Source organism: Ornithorhynchus anatinus, chromosome 1 (genome assembly GCF_004115215.2).
Source record: "Ornithorhynchus anatinus isolate Pmale09 chromosome 1, mOrnAna1.pri.v4, whole genome shotgun sequence".
Taxonomy (NCBI): domain Eukaryota; kingdom Metazoa; phylum Chordata; class Mammalia; order Monotremata; family Ornithorhynchidae; genus Ornithorhynchus; species Ornithorhynchus anatinus.
This window is the reverse complement of record NC_041728.1, coordinates 98,885,063-98,906,992: the sequence shown is the minus strand read 5'-3', so window position 1 is coordinate 98,906,992 and position 21,930 is coordinate 98,885,063. Positions and strand designations below refer to the sequence as shown.

Genomic DNA, 21,930 nt, shown 5'->3' with positions numbered 1-21,930 from the left:
GGGTACAGAGGGTCTTTGGTAGGGTTTTACCACCTCTGAAATCTTTCGCAGAGCTTAGCACAGTGCTCTTCACAGAACAACTACTTAATAAATGCTGTTACCACTATTAAACAGCGTTGCCTAGTGGATGGAGCATGGGCTGAGGAGTCAGAAGGACCAGGTTTCTAAGCCCGGTCCTGCCACTTTTCTGCTGCGGGCAAGTCACTTAACTCTTCTGTGCCTCAGTTCCCTCATCCGTAAAATGGGAATGAAGACTGTAAGCGCCATGTGGGACGTGGACTGGGTCCAACCTGATGACCTGTATCTACCCCAACGCCCAGTACAGTGCCTGACGAATAGTAAGCGCTTAACAAGGACTATTATTATCATCATCGTTGTCATTATTATAATTACTACTACATAAGCCTGACCCACGAGAGTTGCTAAACAGTTCTTTGGTGGTTCATTCATTCATTCAATAGTATCTATTGAGCGCTTACTAGGTGCAGAGCACTGTACTAAGCTCTTGGAATGGACAGTTGGGCAACAGATAGGGACAATCCCTGCCCAGTGATGGGCTCACAGTCTAATCGGGGGAGACAGAGTTTCAGGCCTAGGCCAGTTCTGAAAATATACTTTCTCCCTCCTCTGAGCTTCTCTCCTGATTTTCTCTCCTGATGATATTTTTTCAGCACCGGTGCCCTTTGGCTTTTCAATCAATCAGTAGTGTTTACCGAGTGCTTACTGTGTGCAGAGTACTCTGCTAAATACTTGGGAGAGTACCATATAGCAGAGTTGGTAGCCGAGTTCCCTGCGTACAGTCAGTTTATATTCTAGAGGGGGAGCTCCTCTCCCACCGATCGGCGGAGGAGAGAGGCCTTTTTTCTGGTGTGATTTATAGGAAAATCCATCCCACTCTGATGCTGTCTTTCCCTCAGAATTACACAGAACCAGAGGGCTGCCATGGGCCCATTTTAGAGAGAGAGGACAAGGCTTTGAGAGGTAAAATAACCTACCCAAGGGTATGCAGCAAATCGGTGGTAGAAAGAGAAATAAAATATAGCCTTCCTTTTCCCAAACACGACGCATTCCACACACACACACACACACACAAAAATACTGAAAACTGCCAGTGGGAAAGTAGTCAGAGACTAGGCTGTCAGACACACGCCATGGATTAGGCCCAGGGATTCCATCAACTCCGTAGTCGGACGTGTATCCGTCGGGAACACATTTATTTCAAAGGTTTGGAGGGATCAAAGAGCTGGAGCGCTTTCTTTTAGCCATTTCCCCCCATGTGCTTCCAGTCCCCTTAGGTCATCATCTTGAATTGGTATTGAAGTAGTAAGTGTTTTCAAGTCCTTTGTTCCCAAGTTTTCCAGACCCAGGGAGAAAATTTCCATCTAGCTTCAGGAATGTCGACGAAACGAGTGCCCGGATTCATAATGGGGCACCTGCCCCGACGCGGCAAATCCATAAGAGAATCTCTCTATTATCCAGCTCGCGCGGAGCAGCAGCTGCCGACTTGTGGGAATAGGGAAATGGGTTATTGTCTCCGCCCTGGGCACAAACACCCGAGGACAAAACTACTGAGTTAATAAGCAATTTCACTCCCCTGCAGGGCTCTTTCCTGCCTGGGAGTCCATATTCCTGAGGTCAGACAGGACGAGCCATATGTGCCTGATACATTACCTCTAGAGTTGCCCTATAGACAGGAGCTCGGAGGAGGCTGAAAGGAGACCCCCAAAATCCCCACCACGGTTTGAGGTCTTACCGTGTAGAGCTATAATACGATTTTCCAATATCATATGATCAATCAGTCGTATTTATTTTGCTCTTTGCACTGTACTCAGCGCTGGTAGACACGTTCCCTGCCCACAGCGGGCTCACGGTCTAGGGGAGATTTCTTTGTCGAATGCCGAAGGCGACAATCTCAGGGTTGGATGTATCATTTTGCTACCTTGGAGCATGAAGCTTAATGCCAACCCTTAATTAGTGGAATGGGGGTATTTATTGTAAAACTATATCAGTTCCATCCGGAACTTACTCCGAAATCCAGTCGGCCCAACTCCTTTCCTTTTTTTCAGCAAAGGAATTGATGCAGTAGGAAATTAGTGATTATAATTTCATCACAACACATCTTCATTGCTTTTCACTTGATCTTGGTTTATGAGGTTTCACGTATATTGCTCTTTAGCTCATTTTAGATAGTTTGAAACACATACACACACTCTCTCTCTCCCTCCTCCCTGTCCCGCAAATGCACTCTCTCTTCTGTCTGAACCTTTTCTCCCGTCTCTAGTGATAACGTAAAAAAGCACCCACATTCTTTGTGGCGTGCTTTCTCTAGGATTTCTCTCTCATTCGAGGAATCCCGCCACGTTTGAGACTCCGTCGCATCCTGTTCATACGGCTTTTAGGGCGAAAACCACGATTTAGGAAGAAAAAGTACATGCAGCGATCTTAGATTATCCCTAAAAATGGCGGTCCTTTCTTACCACCTCACCCCCTCTCCCTCCTCCCACCGCCAAATAAATGCGTTGCTCTCGACTGGGGTCTGAAGGACCGGTCGGCAAATCTGTCACTAGCCATTATCTAACATCGTGACACTCGTCCCTATTCTTTTTCCACATCCAGCCCCTGAACACGTTGTTCTTGCATCTCTTTGTCACCGTTGAGGAATACGCGGTTGGCTGTTGCAAAGAAATCATCAGGTGAGTTGTCCTATCGCAACTAATGGGTGAAGTCGGAAGGGTTATTAATTCTCCGTAAAACGTGAGGCACAAAATAAGAGCAGTGACAAGACGGGGTGTGTAGCCAAGAAAGCATGCTGCAGCTCTTAATGGCATTCTGTTAGTCCAGAAATTTAGTTTATCATCATTTTAGAGTTTTACAGTCTTTTGGCTTAAGCAGTGTAGGGAAGCAGACTCGGTTTCGCTTTAGGCCCAGGCAGGGTAGCGTAACATACTGTTTCCTTTCAGAAATATTCTCTCACCAGATATAATTTTCTTATGATGAATCTCACGCTCCATCTGTCACTGTAGCTGTTCCGAGGCCCCCTTGTCAGTCATGCAGCGAACTGGGCCAATTGATTTTTGGGGGCTGGGGGGTAGGGAGGGCAGGGACAATCTGCGTCAGTGAAACTTAAGAAGCTGTGAACGTCGCCGAGAAGCCTCTTTTCCCCCAAGGTTATCTTCTGAAATGTTTATGCACGTGACAGATGATAACGACGCTGCAAGGGATGCTGTTTGTGTGTCTGTGTGGGTGTGTGTCCGCGGGTGTGTCCGCGCAAGATGTGTGCGGACGCGCGTCCAGGCAAGGGCTGCTTGCTTAGTGTGGTCGGCCTTCAGCTTGCAGGCGGGGAGTCCCAGTTTTTCGGTTACTTTGTAATGTCTAACCAGACCATCCAGATGCCAGGTCAAAGGTTAATATTAGCAGAAATCTGTTCCGTTGAGTCAAAATGGCACCCTTTATCCCCTCCCTGCCATAGGACGGGGAGAGGAGGAGCTGGATGAAATCAAGAACTGAAGAGAGGCGAGAAAATTAGAAAGAAAGAGAGGGAAAATCATAGCGAATCAAGGTTTTCAGAACATCTCTTTGGGCGGGAAGGAAGCTAATCTCCGTTTAACTTTTTGAGGACGCAGGCCTATTTTTAGGAAATGTTTCATTTAGCAATTTGCTACTAAATTTGCTAGTGAAGAGATTTGCTCACCACTTAGTGATGGTTATTATTGTGACTAGCATCATTGTCGACATTATTTTTATTTTTTTCTAGTACCACTTTTAAGGCCGTTCCAGAATTGCACTTCATATATCTCTTAATTCCGGCTCACATGAATTTAGGTAAGATTCACGTTGTTAATCCTACTGATATGGTGACAATACCGTTACAGATGCATCTTGACTAAGCAGTTAAAGAGTTATCATTATCATTCTTTAAAGATATTTCTCTTACAGCCGTGTAAGACTAGACTGTGAACCCGTCGTTGGGTAGGGATCGTCTCTATCTGTTGCCGAATCGTACTTTCCAAGCGCTTCGTACAGTGCTCTGTACACCGGAGGCGCTCAATAAATACGATTGAATTTGAACTGGTTTATTTATTTTAAAAAAATACCTCCAAGGTGCCAAAGGTGTTTTTCTCCATTCCAGGCCCAACTTTAAAGACTGTTTTTGAACCAGTAGGCTGTCTTCCATGTTTGACATTTGAAGAGGACTTTGCTGTGTTTGTCTGCCTCAGGCAGAACTACTGTCCTCGGCTATACATTCGAAAAGCCAGGTAATATAATATGATCCCTGATATTACCGATATACGTGTATGTGTATTATATATTATACACATTGTGATATTATATATATATTTATGTTGATTAGTCTGTAGATGAGTGTTCCATGGCTAACCAATTTTCAATAATAGGGATTATAGTTTTAATTACATTGGTGACCCACCCGTTCTTCCAATCATAAACGAATTCTTTCACCTTCCTCGATCACATAAATTGCTGTATTAGAAGCTGTATTCGTAAGCCTTTATCAAAACCTCACTATTTCCTCAAGTGAAGCAAAGCTGAACGTTGATTCAAAAGGGAAAGAATGATCCAGAGACGAAGACCCTTAGGAGATTCCACAGCAGAGTCATCATAGTTCATTCATTCATTCAGTCGTATTCGTTGAGCACCTACTGTGTGCAGAGCACCGTACAGAGCGCTTGGAAAGTACAGTTCGGCAACAATGAGAGTTCAGTATTCATCGAAGAAACACTGGGTTTCTCTGCGTGGCTCACTGTCGGGACCATGCTTAGAAGGTGAGCCAGTCTGTCTAGAATGGCGGCGTGGCTCAGTGGAAAGAGCCCGGGCTTGGGAGCCGAATCCCGGCTCCTCCACTTGGCAGCTGTGTGACTCTGGGCGAGTCACTTCACTTCTCTGGGCCTCAGTTCCCTCATCTGGAAAATGGGGATTAAGACCGTGAGCCCCACGTGGGACAACCTGATGACCCCGTATGTACCCCAGCGCTTAGAACGGTGCTCTGCACAGAGTAAGTGCTTAACAAATACCAACATTATTATTATCATATATTACTGCTTACCATGCGCCGAGCACCATGCTAAGCGCTAACGTCGATACAAGATTATCAGTTCGGACAGAATACGGCACCGCTCAAGCGGCACACCGTACTATATCCTTGAAAACAAACAGGAAACTCAAGATGACTGTGGGGCAAAGATTTTGTTCTTTAAAGCCTTATCTACTGCATCAGACTCCTTACATTCATTCATTCGGTTCACTCAGTCGTACGTACTGGGCAGTTACACTGTGCGGGGCCCCGTACCAAGCGGTCGGGAGAGCACGATATAACAGTGAACAGACACATTCCCTGTCCACAATGATCTTACAGTCTAGAGGGCTCCTCTGACCTCCCTGCTTCCTGTCTCACCTCTCTCCAGCCCTTCATTCTGCCGCCCAGATCATTTTTCTACCAAACCGTTCAGTCCATGTCTCCCCATTCCTCAAAAATCTCCAGTGTCTGCCCACCCACCTCTTCGTGGAATAGAAACTCCTTACCATCGGCTTTATATTTAAAGCACTCAACCAACTCTCTCCTTACTACCACCCAGCCCTCAGGCTTCACTCCTCCCATGCCAGTGAATAACAATGTTGGTGTTTGTTAAGCGCTTACTGTGTGCAGAGCACTGTTGTAAGCGCCGGGGTAGATCCAGGGTCATCAGGTTGTCCCCCGTGAGGCTCCCGGTCTTCATCCCCCTTTTCCAGATGAGGTCACTGAGGCCCAGAGAAGTGAAGCGACTTGCCCACAGTCACACGGCTGCCAAGTGGCGGAGCCGGCATTCGAACCCATGACCTCTGACTCCCAAGCCCGGGCTCTTTCCACTGAGCCGCGCTGCTGAACTCACTGCATCTCAGTCTCATCTATCTCTCCACCAACCTCTTGCCCCATATCTTCCCAGAAGCCTTTCCTGACTATGCCCTCGTTTCTCCCACTCCCTCTCCCTTCTACATCACCTAAACACTTAGCTTTATACCTCTTGTCTTGTCTTATGATGTCGAGTCAGAGAGAAGCAGCGGAAAGAGGCTCGGGAGTCAGAGGTCATGGGTTCGAATCCCGGCTCCGCCGCCCGTCGGACTGTGTGACTCTGGACAAGTCGCCTGACTTCTCGGTGCCTCAGTGACCTCATCTGTAAAATGGGGATGAGGACCGTGAGCCTCAAGTGGGACAACCTGATTAGCCTGTATCCAACCCGGCTTAACATAGTAAGCGCTTAACAAATACCAACATTATCATTATTATTATTATCATCTCTGACCCACAGTGAGGTCACGGCCGCATCTCTCCCAGAACGCCCCACCTCCATCTGCGGGTGTTCTGGTCTTGTATCCAAAGAGTTTTCTTGGTCAAAATACCGACGTGTTCACCATCGCCTCCTTCCGCGCGGTAAACTTGAGTCTCCGCCCTCGACTCCCTCCCATCCCGCTGCTGGCCCAGCACGGGTGAGTTTTGACTTGTAGCCGATGGCCTTCCACTTACTAGCCACTGGCCAAGCTAGGAACGGAACGGACGGGCCTCCGCTTGACTCTCGCTGGTCGAGACCGGTAGAGGACTGGAAACTCTCCAGGTGCGACCCCGAGAGGGGTCTATACCTTTTAAGCACTTGATATTCGACTAACCCGCGGCCCCACAGCACTTACGTACCTAGCCATAACTTATTTTAATATCTGTCTGTCCCTCTGGACAGTAAGCTCCTGGTGGACAGGGAATGTGTCTAATAATAATCATAATGTTGGTATTTGTTAAGCGCTTACTGTGTGCAGAGCACTGTTCTAAGCCCTGGGGGAGATCCAGGGTCATCAGGTTGTCCCCCGTGAGGCTCACGGTCTTCATCCCCATTTTACAGATGAGGTCACTGAGGCCCAGAGAAGCGAAGCGACTTGCCCACAGTCACACAGCTGCCAAGAGGCGGAGCCGGGAGTCGAAGCCGTGACCTCTGACTCCCGAGCCCGGGCTCTTGCCACTGAGCCACGCTGCTTCTCGTACCAACTCTGTTGTGTTGTACTCTCCCCAGCCCTCAGTCCAGTGTTCTGCACCCAGTAAGTACTTAATGAATACCACGGTTTGATGGATTGATCGATAGAAATGGCCGCACTGGGAAATACATCTCGGTAGCCCAGCAGGGGAGAATCACTGGACTATAAAGGGTCTCCCTGGCCGTTACACGAATCCGTTCGCGGGACTCGAATCCAGGATCCCTCTTGAATTGGGGGCCATCAAAACCAACAGGCCACCGTAGCTTAGGTAAGGTCCCTCCTTCGGGACGTTCCAAGAGCCCCTCCTTCGGGCAGCCGCGTTGCTCCTCGTGGCCGGCTTTATCTCTTCCGCCTCTTCCTTAGGCAACCTGACCCCGAGCAGTGTGGCCTAGTGGAAGGAGCACGGACCTGGGAGTCAGAGGATCCGGGTTCTAATCCCGGCCCCGCCACTTGTGTGCTCTATGACCTCGGGCAGGGCACTTGCACTTCTTTGGGCCTCAGTTACCTCCTGTGTAAAATGGGGATTAAGACTGTAAGCTCCGCGTGGGACAGGGACTGAGACCGACCTGATTAGCTTGTATCTACAAGCTCGTATTAGCTTGTAGAAGCAGCGTGGCTCCGTGGAAAGAGCCCGGACCTGGGAGTCAGAGGTCACGGGTTCGAATCCCGGCTCTGCCACGCGTCAGCTGTGTGACCGTGGGCGAGTCGCTTCACTTCTCTGGGCCTCGGTGACCTCATCTGTAAAAGGGGGATGAAGACTGCGAGCCTCACGTGGGACAACCTGATTACCCTGTTTCTACCCCGGCGCTTAGAACGGTGCCCTGCACCTAGTAAGCGCTTAACAGATGGCAACATTATTATCTGCCCCAGTGCTTAGTACAGCGCCTGGCACAGAGTAAGCGCTCAATCAACACCGTTAAAGAAGCGACGAAACCAAAGCTGATTGGCATCCATGTGCTGGTGGCCACAGACTGCCTGTCACACCCCAGGCTCCCTGAACACACTCTCCCTGAAAGAGAGAGTCCAGTGCCCGAGGCTACTCTAAAAAAACGAGGCTCCTCCTGGTGATGAATTATAGGCCTTGGCCCCCTCTGTTGCTTCCACAGGAAGAGGTGATCTCTTCTAGAGGTTTTCATTTTCGTAAAGCGTGCCCTCCGATCGATCGATCATATTTAAACGCTCACTGTGTGCAGAGCACTGGCCTCACTGCTAGGGAGAGTACAGTATAACAGTCGGTGGACACGTTCCCTGCCCACAACTTGTCAGCTGTGGGACCGTGGGCAAGTCACTTCACTTCTCTGGGCCTCAGTTCCCTCATCTGGAAAATGGGGATGAAGACCGTGAGCCCCACCTGGGACCACCTGATTCCCCTGTGTCTCCCCCGGCGCTCAGAACGGTGCTCGGCGCCTAGTAAGCGCTTAACCCGATTAGACCGTAAGCCCGTCAAACGGCAGGGACCGACTTGTCCATTCCCAGCGCTTAGTCCGGTGCTCTGCGCATAGGAAGCGCTCAATAAGTACTATTGAATGAATGAATGAACAAATACCAACGTCATTACATTATTATTACAACGAGCGTGGGCCAGCAGGTTTTCCTTAGACCGATGATTGAATGCCCAGCTTTAGCGATACCAGACTACTCCGGTTACTCATTTTATACACCGTATCACCGCTCAAACACTACCAAGTGTCGTCGTGGGCCAACCCAGGGGTGAAGGCGGCCGTGCCGGAATCATCGCCGGGTTTCACGAGTTAGACAAAGAGGTGGTCCTACGTTTGCTACTCGAGCGGAGAATTCATTTGCATCCTGAAATCCGCACGGCATTTGCATGCCAAAGGAACCAGCAGCTCCAAGTGCGTCCGGCTCCCTATGCAAATTGTCCACTTCATCTGAGGCCAGCAAGGATAAACAGAAGGACTGCCTACCACTGCCCTCCCCCTCAGGAGCTCTGCTGTCGGCTAGGTCTCGGGAGACATGTCCTCTGCCCCCTTCTCCCCATGAATTTGCATTCAGATGAGTTTCCATTTATGCGGGGTGGGATGCTCAATGCAGATGCAGATTCTTTTGATGTCCGAAGGTTTCCCGGAGAGAAGGGGACCCGGCCAAGGAGGCCGGCCTCCTCCGTCTCAAACTCCACCTCACCTGCTGTAACTCTGCCCCCCTCCCCTACCCGTCAACGCTACGTCTCCTTCCTTATCGACCTCCTTATCCAGTGCCGGTACCGATTGTTTCTGACTTTTAACCTCTTCTTTAAACCCCCTAATCCCACCGCTTTCCCCATCTCCGGCCCCGGATGATATTACCAGCTATTTCGTTGACAGAAGTGAAACCGTCAGGTGCGAGTCCTCTAAAATCTCCCCTGTACCTCTCCCTGACCCCTTCATCAGCTCCCCGTCATCTCTCAGGAAAAGACTGCCCGATCTATTTTGAAATCCACCCCCTTGTCTTGAATCCCCGACCCTATCAGTTTGCACTGTATTAAAATTACTCGCCTCGTCATTTCTGCCCTCCTGATCGCCGTCTTCAGTAGTTCACTCTCTTCTTTCAAACAAGTCCACGTATTCCCTACCTTTTTTTAAAAAAATGAACAAATCCCTCCCTTGACCCAGTGCACCTTCCGGTTATCACCCCATCCTCCTATCATTCCTTTCTAAACCCCTCAAAGAGGTCGTCCGCACCCTTTGCCTCCTCCTCCTCCTCTCCTCAACATCCTGCAATTTGGCTTCCATCCTCTCCACTCCGTGGAAAAGCCTCTCTCCCAGGTCAGCGGTGACCGTCTTTTTTCCGAATCCGTTGGATTCTACTTCATCCTATTCCTTGTCAGCTGTCTCCAACGCTGGGGACCACCCCGCTTTTCATTCTTATTTATTGAGCACTTACTGTGCGCAGAGCACTGTACCAAGCGCTTGGGAGAGTACAGTACAATAAGAAACCCTTACATTCCCTGCCCACAGTGAGAAACACTGTCTAACCTCGGTTCCCGTGACTCTGTCCTCTCTCGTTTCTCCTACCTCTCCGGCTGCTCCTTCTCAATCTCTTTCGCGGGTTCCTCCTCTACCTCCCACCCCCAGCTGTGGGGGTCCCTGAAGGCCGAGTTCCGGGTCCCCTTCTATTCTCCAGCTTCCCCCACTCTCTTGGAGAACTCATTCTCTCCCACGGCTTCAACTGCCATCTCTTCCCAGAGGATTCCCAAATCTACCTCTCCAGCCCCAGCCTCCTCTGCAAGTCTTTCATTTCTCCCGGCCTTCAGGACATCTCCATTTAGATGCCCCGTCAGCACTTCAAATTTAAAGTGTTCAAAACAGAACTTCTCATATAATGATAATAACAATGACGGCATCTGTGAAGTGCTTACTGTGTGCCAAGCACTGCTCTAAGCGCTGGAGGAGAAACGAGGTCATCAGGTTGTCCCACGTGGGGCTCGGTCTTCATCCCCATTTTACAGGCGGATTGACTGAGCCGCAGAGAGGTTAGGTGGCTCGCCCAAGATCATGCAGACAAGTGGCGGAGCCGGAATTAGAACGCGCGTCTTCTGACTCCCAAGCCTGTGCTCTTTCCACTAAGCCACGCTAAAGATCCAAAACCTCTCCTTCCCACAACTTTCCCGTCACTGCTGACAGCCCCACCATTTTCCCTGTCTCCCAGTTCCACGATCTTGGCATTATCCTTGACTCGTCTCTGTCATTCCACCAGCCTATTCGGTCCGTCACCAAATCCTGCCAGTTCTTCCTTCGTAACAGCTCTAGAATCCACCTCACCCTCTCCATCAGAACTGCCCCCGTGCTGCTCCGGAGCACCGTCATATCCCTCCTCTCGACTACTGCCTCCTCACTGACCTCCCTGCCTTCCGTTTCCCCCCTTTAATTTACGGTTCATTTTGCCGCCTGGGTCGTTTTTCGAAAAGATCCCTCTGCGCGCATCTCCTCACTCCTCAGAAACCCCCATCCATCTCTGCATCAAGCAAGAAACTCCTTACCAGCAGCCCTCAACCACTTAATCAGCTCTTTATCTCGCCTCACTCCTCTGCCATTAATAATAATAATGTTGGTATTTGTTAAGCGCTTACTATGTGCCGGGCACTGTTCTAAGCGCTGGGGCAGACACAAGAGAATCGGGTTGTCCCACGTGGGGCTCACAGTCTTCATCCCCATTTTACAGATGAGGTCACTGAGGCACCGAGAAGTGAAGTGACTTGCCCAAAGTCACACAGCTGACAAGCGGGCGAGCCGGGATTCGAACCCATGACCTCTGACTCCAAACCCCGTGCTCTTTCCACTGAGCCATGCTGCTTCTCTTACACCTCCCTATTCTCCTTCCTTTTTATTCTGGTATCTGCTAAGCGCTTACCATGTGCCAGGAGCTGTACCGAGCTCTGGGGTAGATACAGAGAAGCAGCGTGGCTCAGTGGAAAGAGCCAGGGCTTGGAAGTCAGAGGTCATGGGTTCGAATGCCGGCTCTGCCACTTGGCAGCTGTGTGACTGTGGGTGAGTCACTTCACTTCTCTGGGCCTCGGTGACCTCATCTGTAAAATGGGGATTAAGACTGTGAGCCCCAAGTGGGACAACCTGATTACCCTGTATTTACCCCAGCGCTTAGAACAGTGCTCTGCACATAGTAAGCGCTTAACGAATACAAATACCAACCAGCAAGCTAATCAGGTCGGACACAGTCCACATGTCCTAACTTCTCTGTGCCTCAGCTACCTCATCTGTAAAAAGGGAAGTGAGTGACTTGTCCAAGGTCACGCAGCAGGGAAGTGGCAGAGCCAGGATTAATAATGCTGGTATTTGTTAAGCGCTTCCTATGTGCAGAGCACTGTTCTAAGCGCTGAGGTAGATACAGGGGAATCAAGTTGTCCCACGTGAGGCTCACGGTTAATCCCCATTTTACAGTTGAGGGAACTCAGGCCCAGAGAAGGGAAGTGACTTGCCCACAGTCACAGGGCTGTCAAGTGGCGGAGCAGGGATTCGAACCCATGACCTCTGACTCCCAAGCTCGGGCTCTTTCCACGGAGCCACGCTGCTTCCTCCTGACCCCCAGGTCCGTGCTCTAACCACTAGGCAACACTACCTCTCTGGGTTGCCTATGCATTAGGGTTGAAACCCGCCCCCTCGCAGCACATTTATGTACATATGCTTATACTCTGCTGCTTCCCCTGTCTGTAATATATCTTAATGCCTGTCTCCCCGAGACATTAAGCTCCATGTAGGCAGGGATCGTGCCTACCAACCGTATCGTGTTCAGTACAGTGCTCTGTACGCGGTAAGCACTCAATAAATACGACTAAATGATCGTGTATCATTCAGCTCCCTTCCGCTGCTCCAAGAGCCCACAGTCCGTCCCGTGCTTCCGTAGTAAGCGCTTAACCGGTAGCATAATCGATAACGTTGGTATTTGTTAAGCGCTTACTCTGTGCAGAGCACCGTTCTAAGCGCTGGGGGAGATACAGGGGAATCAGGTCGTCCCACCCGAGGCTCACAGTTAATCCCCATTTTTATTATGATTATTATTATTAATTACAGCTGGGCATGTAGACCCAGCCAAAGCGATTCCACCTCTGTCCTATAGGAGAACACATTCTCCAAACTTATTGATCAGGGTCTTCTTGTGGTGCTGACTGTCTTAGGATCAGTTTTTTTGGGTTTTTTCGGATGGATTTATCGCTCTGTAAAATGAAATGTTACCTGGCTTCATCTGAGTTTTGGGAGACAGGAGTTTGGCAGCCACGGTGGATATGAGCTCCAGACTGTCAACTCCTCCTCTAGACTGTGCTCCCTGTGGGCAGGGAACAACTCTACTAACTCTTTTGTATTGTATTTGCTCAAGTGTATTTTCTGAAGCAGAAAGCGCTCAGTAAATACGATCGATGGACGGGGACACAGAGGCGATCGGAACTCCCTTACCTGAGCCATCTCATCTGGGGGTTAAGGTGGCCCAAGGAGATCGCAACCCCTTACCATTTTTCTGTCTGTGGAAATTCTTCCAGGACCACCCTCTCCCCCGAATTCATTCGTTGGTTCATTCGGTCGTATTTATTGAGCGCTCACTGTGGGCAGCGGCATCAGCGGGCCCCTCCACGACACAGACATGCCTCTGAGGGCAGGCTAGCAGGTCAGTCCAAAGAGTCGAGGGTTTCTTAGAGGGAGAGGAGGACAGTGGCAGGGAGATAAGGAGCGGGACAAACCCAAGGGCAGGGCAATATCGCCAAGATGCGCTCTTTCCTCTCCACCCAAACGGCTATCTTACCGTTACAGGCCCTCATAATATCCCGGCTGGATTACTGTGTCAGCCTTCTCTCTGATCTCCCTTCCTCTTCTCTCTCCCTGTGCCAGTCTATTCTTCATTCCGCTGCCCGGCTCATCTTCCCGCAGAAACGCTCCGGGCCTGTCACTCCCCTTCTTTAAAACCTCCGGTGGTTGCCTATCGACCTCCGCATGAAACAAAAACTTCTCGCTCTGGGCTTCGAGGCTCTCCGTCACCTCACCCCCTCCTACGTCTCCTCCCTTCTCTCTTTCCACCGCCCACCCCGCACGCTCCGCTCCTCCGCCGCCCACCTCCCCGCCGTCCCCCGTTCTCGCCCGTCCCGCCGTCGACCCCCGGGCCGCGTCCTCCCGCGGTCCCGGCACGCCCTCCCTCCTCACCTCCGCCAAACTGATTCTCTTCCCCTCTTCAAAACCCTACTTAGAGCTCACCTCCTCCGAGAGGCCTTCCCAGACTGAGCTCCCCTTCTCCCTCTGCTCCCTCTACCCCCCCTTCACCTCTCTGCAGCTAAACCCTCTTCTCCCCCCTTTCCCTCCGCTCCTCCCCCTCTCCCTTCCCCTCCCCTCGGCACTGTGCTCATCCGTTCAACTGTATATATTTTCATCACCCTATTTATTTTGTTAATGAGATGTACATCGCCTCGATTCTATTTATTTGCTATTGTTTTAATGAGATGTTCATCCCCTTGATTCTATCTGTTGCCATTGTTCTTGTCTGTCCGTCTCCCCCGATTAGACCGTAAGCCCGTCAATGGGCGGGGACCGTCTCTATCTGTTACCGATTTGTACATTCCAAGCGCTTAGTACAGTGCCCTGCGCATGGTAAGCGCTCAATAAATACTGTAGAATGAATGAATGAATGAAGTTTTCATTCTCAGGCACCTACCCAGGGTACTGCCCGGATTTGGGTTTGTGTGGCCTTCCTGTTTGTCCGTCATCCTCGTCGATGACACTGAACAGAGGGGACAAAAGGCTGAGTTCTGCTTTTCCGTCATCCTCATCGATGACACTGAACAGAGCGGACAAGAGGCTGAGCGCCGATTACTGCCCTAGGCTTGGGATCGTCAATCGATCGATCGCATTTTTTGAGCACTTACTGATTGAGGAGCACTGTACTAAGTATATAAGTGCCAAGAACGGACAGTAGAAGGGAAAGATGTCGCTCATGCCTTCAGAGAACATATATGTCTTGCGAGTCACGGGACCTGGGTTTGAATGCTGACTCCGCCACTTGGCGGCTGGGTGACCTGGGGCAAATCACTTAACTTCTCTGTGCCTCAGTTCCGTCACCGGCAAAATGGGGAGTCGATACCTGGTCTCCCTCCTTCTCTAACTGTGAACCCCGTGAAGGACAGGGACTGTGTTCTACCTGATTATCTTGCGTCTACCCCAGCGCTTAGTACGGTGCTCCGCCCGTAGTAGATGTTTAACAAATGCCGCAAGCGCTTGACAAATGCCAAAATTATTATTATTATTATTATTATAAATTATTATTATCACTGACTGTGAGTCAGAAGGACGTGGGTTCCAATTCTGGCTCTGCCACTTCCCTGCCGTGTGACCTTGGACAAGCCACTCACTTCCCTTTTAGAGATGAGGTAGATGTTTAACAAATGCCGCAAGCGCTTGACAAATACCGAAATCATTATTGCTGTGAGGGATTTTCCAGGTGCAGGTTGATTCATAAACTGAGCATCCTTCAGACTAATTGTCGATCCTTAGGGTTTTACTCTTTCCGAGAAGTGGTTCATAATCACTGGCTTTCCATTTTGTGTGAGTATTTCCAGAGCACAGTCATTCAGCAGTTAGGACCTCCTGAAGGAGTGATTTTGTATTAAAATTGCAAAGCGTCAGGAACAAAACCAATCGAGTCAATGGTCAATCACTGATATTGTATTGTTATTACAAGCCTTAGAAAGTCGACACCACTGTGGAGTTTGAAGGTCGATAGCCGAGAGTAGCAGGCTCAGTAGTTTTCTGTTAGCCTGCTCGATTTTCTCCCTTTTTCTAATAATTCTTGGATTCATCCTTAGCTGCATCCTCTGATAACAATAAAAAAGTAGGGTTTGGATCTGGGGAGTTAAAAATAACCAGGTGTTTTGTTTTTTCTTCATTTGTATATTTTACCTTTATGGTTCAGTCAGTTTTCATAGAATAAGGGGATTGCATTTTTGACAGATCTCGCTTTAAGGAGTACGTGTTTAGTGATTCTCTTGCTGGGTCTGGCTTTAAGCACAAATGCCCAACCGTCTCTTCGCACAGGATATCATGTTGTATCCAGAGAGCGGGTGCCGTTGGAAGAATTTTGCGTATTGTACCTTCACATTCTATCCTAAATGCTTAGTGAAAACACACGTTGTAGGAGAATGGACTGATCTCTCCCAAGAGCCTGATATAAGGCTCTACTTGAAAGGCTCTACACATTCGGGGCACGTCGCCCCCCTTCTCAAAAATCTCCAGTGGTTGCCTATCCACCTCCAAATCAAACAAAAGCTCCTCACCATTGGCTTAAAGCAGTCCATCACCTTGCCCCCTCCTACTTCACCTCACTTCTCTCCTTCTCCAACGCTGCTCACATACTTCGCTCCTCTAGTGCTAACCTTCTCACTGTGCCTCCATCTCACCTGTTTCGCCGCCGACCCCTGGCCCACGTCCTACCTCTGGCCTGGAACGCCCTCCCTCCTCAAATCCGCCAGACAATTATTCTCCCCCCGCCTTCAAAGCCTTATTGAAGGCCCGTCTCCTCCAAGAGGCCTTTCCAAACTAAGCCCCACTTTTCCTCATCTCCCACTCCCTTCTGCGTCACCCTGACTTGCTCCCTTTGCTCTTTCCCCTTCTCCCGGTCCCACCGCACTTATGTATATACCTGTAATTTTATTTATTTTTATTAATGTCTATTTGTATTGATGTCTGCCTCCCCCCCCCCCAGACTGTGAGCTTGTTGTGGGCAGGGATTGACATTCTCTATTGCTGTATTGTACTTTCCCAAGGGCTTAGTACAGTGCTCTGCACACAGTAAGCGCTCAATAAATACGAATGAATTAATAGGCACTTTCTAAATACCACTTATCTAATTGATTAAACCAAAAATAAGCACTCATGGGATAAGGAAGAACTGACCGCATGTACCAGTAACGGAAAACAATTCCAGACTCTTAAGATTAATGGTAGTACTAATATTCATTAAGTGCCGACTGTGTGCGGAGCACTGTACTAAGCACTGGGGAAAAAACATACAGTTGGGAATTAGGCAAAGTCTCTCATTCAGGGGTCTCACAATCTAAAAATAAAAACAGGGAGAGGAGAGTGAAGGGAAAGGAAATTTTCCAGGAGGAAAAAAAAACTTTTTCAGAGAACTTAAAGATAACGACAGTCGACAGTGATTTTCTAGACTGCAGATCAGTTCTATTGATTACCGAGGAAACGCTGGTAATTCATCACATTGTTATTTTGAAATAACTTGGTCAGCAGTGACAGAGCTAGGGAGGAATCGGTCCATTCTGGAAGTGAAAGTGTTTTGAAAAACCTATCAGAGATTCAAAATATTAGAACAGCGTTTCTATTTTCGGGTTTAATCATCGTTTAAAAAATGTAATCGAGAGGGTAGAAATTCGATTAAATGAGGCGGAGCCCCAAGAATCCAGATCCAATAAATAAGCCGGGGATGGGAGGTCATTTCTCCCTGCAGCCGTCCTCCTAGCAACATAGTGAAGATCAGTGAAATGATGTTGCCGTAATTTCTGTACTTCAGTACTCAGAGACTAACCCATGGGGGAAATTATGCTATAAACTGTTCCTTTGCTTAGCCGCTAATTAGTGGAGTCACCTACCATTAATTCCTGAAATAAAACCTCAGCGCCTCGTAGCGAATAGACCTCTCTTGATAAGGTAGTTTGCCTGTATCTGCCCTTTACCTGAAAATGTTTCCTGTCGATAGGGAACAGATCAGCCCCCGTTGCGGATTTGCTTGTTCTCGGTTTTCGAAGCCCCTGGAGCGGTTTCCTATTTGACAACCTACTTTTTCTACGCCTCTTTTATTTAAAAAAGTGGGAAAGTGGCGATCTGTCCAGAAAATAAATCTTCAGATTTTATGACGGTGTAGGCGGGACAGTCGGTCGTTCAATTTACTTCGAGTGCTGCTTTACAGGGACTGTTGGCAGCAATACGTGGGATTTTTTTCCGGGTCCAGAATTCTGAATTTAAAAGGTAGGAGCCAGAGAGAGCATTATTTATAAATATCCATTAGTGGTCTTATTTTATCATCACTTGGGATAATGAATGCATCAATCCAATGCCCGATTACTGGCTTCGGGAGTTTTTAAGAAGAGCCGAAGGTTGTTTTCTGCCATTTCAGCCGTAGGCTGTGGGCAAGGTTGGCATCGACCGCCTCCGCGGTACTGTACTTTCTCGAGTGCTTAGTACAGAGTTTCGCACACAGCAGGTGCTCACTAAGTACAGTCGACTGATTGATTTCATCTGTGGTTCTGAAAACCAAAAGGTTTTTCTTACAGGAGTAGGGAAATCCCCAAGTTCGATTACTGCCACCGTGTCCTCCTCGACTGAACAGATGCAGCGGGAAACCTGAAGATCGGGCATTAGAGTTTACGCCGAAGAAGGCCATCGCTTAGCAGTGCGTACGTTTTAGTCTTCCGAAGCGAGGATGATCACTCCGCACTGCACCCCAGAATTTTTAAGACGGTGAAATAATGCAGAAGAGTAGGCGTGGGGGTGGGGAGGAGGGAGGTGGCGTCTCAATCGTTCGAAAACGGATCTACCAGCTAATCTGTAGTATTTCAGCGGAAAGAGCCCGGGCTTGGGAGTCAGAGGTCATGGGTTCGACTCCCGGCTCTGCCACTTGTCAGCTGTGCGACTGTGGGCGAGTCGCTTCGCTTCTCCGGGCCTCAGCGACCTCATCTGGAAAATGGGGATTAACCGGGAGCCTCACGTGGGACAACCTGATGGTCCTGTATCTCCCCCAGCGCTTAGAACAGTGCTCTGCACATAGTGAGCGCTTAACAAATACCAACGTTATTATGATTTTCTAAAAACTGCTTAGTTAATTCCCAAGCAAGAGCTCAGAAATGAAAGAAATGGAGAAAAAATAGACTATGCCGGGAGGTGCGTATTTTTGCACTAGAGGTCGCCGGAGATCTTACAAAAAGAGAAAAATCACAAAAATCCCCTGTTTGGTGGAAACTCCGATTCCAGTTTGGGGGTCTTTTAAACAGCTGCCTGGAAAGAGAACGAATCTTGTCGGGGGCAGCCGTCGAACGGTTAACAAACCTCCCCCCGCAGCCGAACTGCCCGATTTGCTTCTCCACGGATTTCCCTTTCCTCCGTACCCCTTCTTTCTTTTTAAGGCTACTTCCTTGAAGTCATTCAAGAAAATGATTTGGGCGCTAAGCGAGATCAAAGACTCAAATTAATCCAAAGCATAGGGGGCTAATGCAACGCGACTCCTTTCTAAAGCGGGTCGGATACGTCTCTCCCGCCACAGCGAGGTACGGTCAATATTCGAACTGCTGGCTGATTAATAAAAGCCCTTAGCCGACCCCGCCTCGATCGTTGTATCGGCCTCCTTGCTGACCTCCCTGCCTCCCGTCTCTCCCCACTCCAGTCCCTACTCCATTCTGCCGCTCAAATCATTTTCCTTCAAAAACGTTCAGGCCACGTTTGCCCAGTCCCCAAGAACTTCTAGCGGTCGCCCATCCACCTCCGCATCAAACAGAAACTCCTCACCGTTGACTTCGAAGCCCTCCGTCGCCCTGCCCCTTCCTACCTCACCTCGCCGCTCTCCTACTCCAACCCGGCCCGCACACTCGGCTCCTCTCACGCCAACCTTCTCACTGTGCCTCCGTCTCGTCTATCTCGCCGCCGACCCCTGGCCCGCATCCCACCTCCGGCCCGGAACGCCCTCCCTCCTCCTATCAGGCAGATAATCGCTCTCCCCCCGACTTCAAAGCCTTATCGAAGGCCCATCTCCTCCAAGAGGCCTTCCCTGACTAAGCCCTCCTCTCCTCTTCTCCCACTCCTGTGCCACTCTTAGTCGCTCCTTCATTCATCCTCCCTCCCATCCCCACAGCACACTATTTATTTATCTCTAACCTATTTATTCACATTAATACCTGTTTGGTGTTACACTGTACCCCCAAGCACATGCGGTGGAAAGAGCCCGGGCCTGGGAGTCAGAGGTCATGGTTTCGAATCCCGGCTCTGCCACTCGTCAGCTGGGTGACTGTGGGCGAGTCACTTCGCTTCTCTGTGCCTCAGTTACCTCATCTGTAAAATGGGGATTAATTGTGAGCCTCACGTGGGACAACCTGATGACCCTGTATCCACCCCAGCGCTTAGAACAGTGCTCTACACATAGTGAGCGCTTAACAAATACCAACATCATTATTATTATTATTATGGTGATCCGCACACAGTAAGCGCTTGGTAAATACGATCAAATGAATGAACGAATTCACCCTGCCGATTCTGTTGTGGAATCTCCCAAGCGCTTAATACAGTGCCCCGCACATAATAAGTGCTCAATAAATGCGATCGATCGATCCTTCTAAAGAGCCGGAGAGAGGCCGGTGACTGCTGCTTTGGGATTCGTCCTATTAAATCTCTCCCTTTCTTGAGATTAGCCGGGTTTTCTCGTGTACGTCGTTCACTGGGATGACTCCGTGGGAAAGTTCAAAGGAAGCAATACACCTGATCCCAGAAGAGACCTCCCAAAGGCTTCAACACTGAATCCCAAGCGGTTGATTGATGATCAATCAATCGATCAATTGTATTCATTGAGTGTTTACTGTGTGCAGAGCACTGTAATGATAATAATTACGGTATTTGTTAAGCGCTTACTATGTGCAGAGCACTGTTCTAAAGCACTGGGGTAGATACAGGGTAGTCAGATTGTCCCACATGGGGCTTACATTCTTTTTAATCCCCATTTTCACAGATGAGGTCACTGAGGCACAGAGAGGTTAAGTGACTTGCCCGAGGTCACACAGCAGACAAGTGGCGGGGCCGGGATTAGAACCCCACGACCTCTGACTCCCTCTGTATTATGTGCTTGGAAGAGTACAACGGAACAGAGTGAATAGACGCGGTGCCTGCCCACAGTGAGTGCACCTTGGGAGTCTTGAGTGCATCTTGAGAGGCAGCGTGGCCTAGAGGAAAGAACCTGGCTCTGGGAATTAGGAGGTCCTGGGTTCTAATCCCAGCTCTGCCGTTTTTCTGCTGTGTGACTTTGGACAAGTCACTTCACTTCGCTGGACCTCAGTTCTCTCATCTGTAAAATGGGATTCCATACCTGTTCTCTCTCTCCTACTTAGACTTTGAGCCCCATGTGGGGCCTGATGATCTTGAATCTGCCCCAGAACTTAGTACAGTGGGGAAGCAGCGTGGCTCAGTGGAAAGAGCCCGGGCTTCGGAGTCAGAGGTCATGGGTTCGACTCCCGGCTCTGCCACTCGTCAGCTGTGTGACCGTGGGCGAGTCGCTTCGCTTCTCTGAACCTCGGTTACCTCATCTGTAAAATGGGGATTAACCGTGAGCCTCACGTGGGACAACCTGATGACCCTGTATCTCCCCCAGCGCTTAGAACGGTGCTCTGCACATAGTAAGCGCTTAACAAATACCAACGTTATTATTACAGTGCTTGGCACATAGTGAGCGCTTAATAAATGGCACTATTATTACTGCTATTGTTATTAGGAGTCTAAGAATTGAACTGCCCTGTGCCCCACCAGGTTATAAGCAAACTGCCGCTCATTAAGGTGGCCCGTCTCCTGCTCAGATCAGATATGGCAACAGAGTGGAACGAGCGGAGACCTGAGAGTCAGAGGACCTGGGTTCTAATCCTGGCTCTGCCACTTTCCTGCTATGCGACATTAGGCAAATCACTTATCTGTGCCTCAGTTTTCTCATTAACAAAATGAGAATTCAATACCTGTTCTCCCTCCTGCTTTGACTATGAGCCCTAGGAGGGACATGGTTATCTTGTATCTACCCCAGGGCTTAGTACAGTCCCTGGCACGTAGGAAGCGTTGAACAGGTGCTATTATCGTCATCATCTTCATGCCCAGCATTTTCATTTTCAGCACTCGATTTTACTCTTCCGTGGCTCCGACTGACATGTTCCATGGTTCTGGAGCAACAGCGCGGTTCACAGGGACATTTCGCCCACATCCTGCCTCTGGCCTGCAGTGCCCTCCCTCCTCATGTCTGACAGACGCTGACTCCCCCCCACCCTTTCAAAACTTGATTGAAGGCACATTTCCTCTAAGAGGCCTTCTCTGACAAAGCCCACCTGTCCTCTTTTCCCACTCCCTTCTGCATCGCCCTGCCTTCCTTCTTTTATTCACCCCGCCACACTTACGTACGTATCCGTGATGTATTTATTTCCATTAATGTCTGTCTTCCCCGCTCTAGACGGTAAGCTCCTTGTGGGCAGGGAATGTGTCTGTTAATTGTTCTATCTCTCAAGTGCATAGTACAGTGCCCTGCACACATTGAGCGCTCAATAAATACCGTCGATCGATAGATTGATCATACACTGCTAATGAGGTCGCCATGACTCCGCTATCCAAAATTTTAGTAAAGACTCAGAAAATCCGGTTGAGCAAAATCGCCAGCCACATCCCGTGCCGAGTGCTGCTCTGCACC

The 21,930-nt window shown here is 49.4% G+C and overlaps 1 protein-coding gene across 5 annotated transcripts in view; it reads left to right on the top strand.

Moving 5' to 3' along the window:
- CFAP61 (cilia and flagella associated protein 61) overlaps nt 1-21,930 on the top strand; it is a 315,110-nt gene that overhangs the window by 18,668 nt on the left and 274,512 nt on the right. For all 5 annotated transcript variants that reach the window (XM_029072415.2, XM_029072412.2, XM_029072401.2 and 2 more), the window contains exons 4-6: nt 2,617-2,693; nt 3,755-3,822; nt 4,130-4,256. In XM_029072415.2, the coding sequence (XP_028928248.1) occupies nt 2,617-2,693; nt 3,755-3,822; nt 4,130-4,256 (272 nt within the window). The remainder of the gene's footprint in view (nt 1-2,616; nt 2,694-3,754; nt 3,823-4,129; nt 4,257-21,930) is intronic.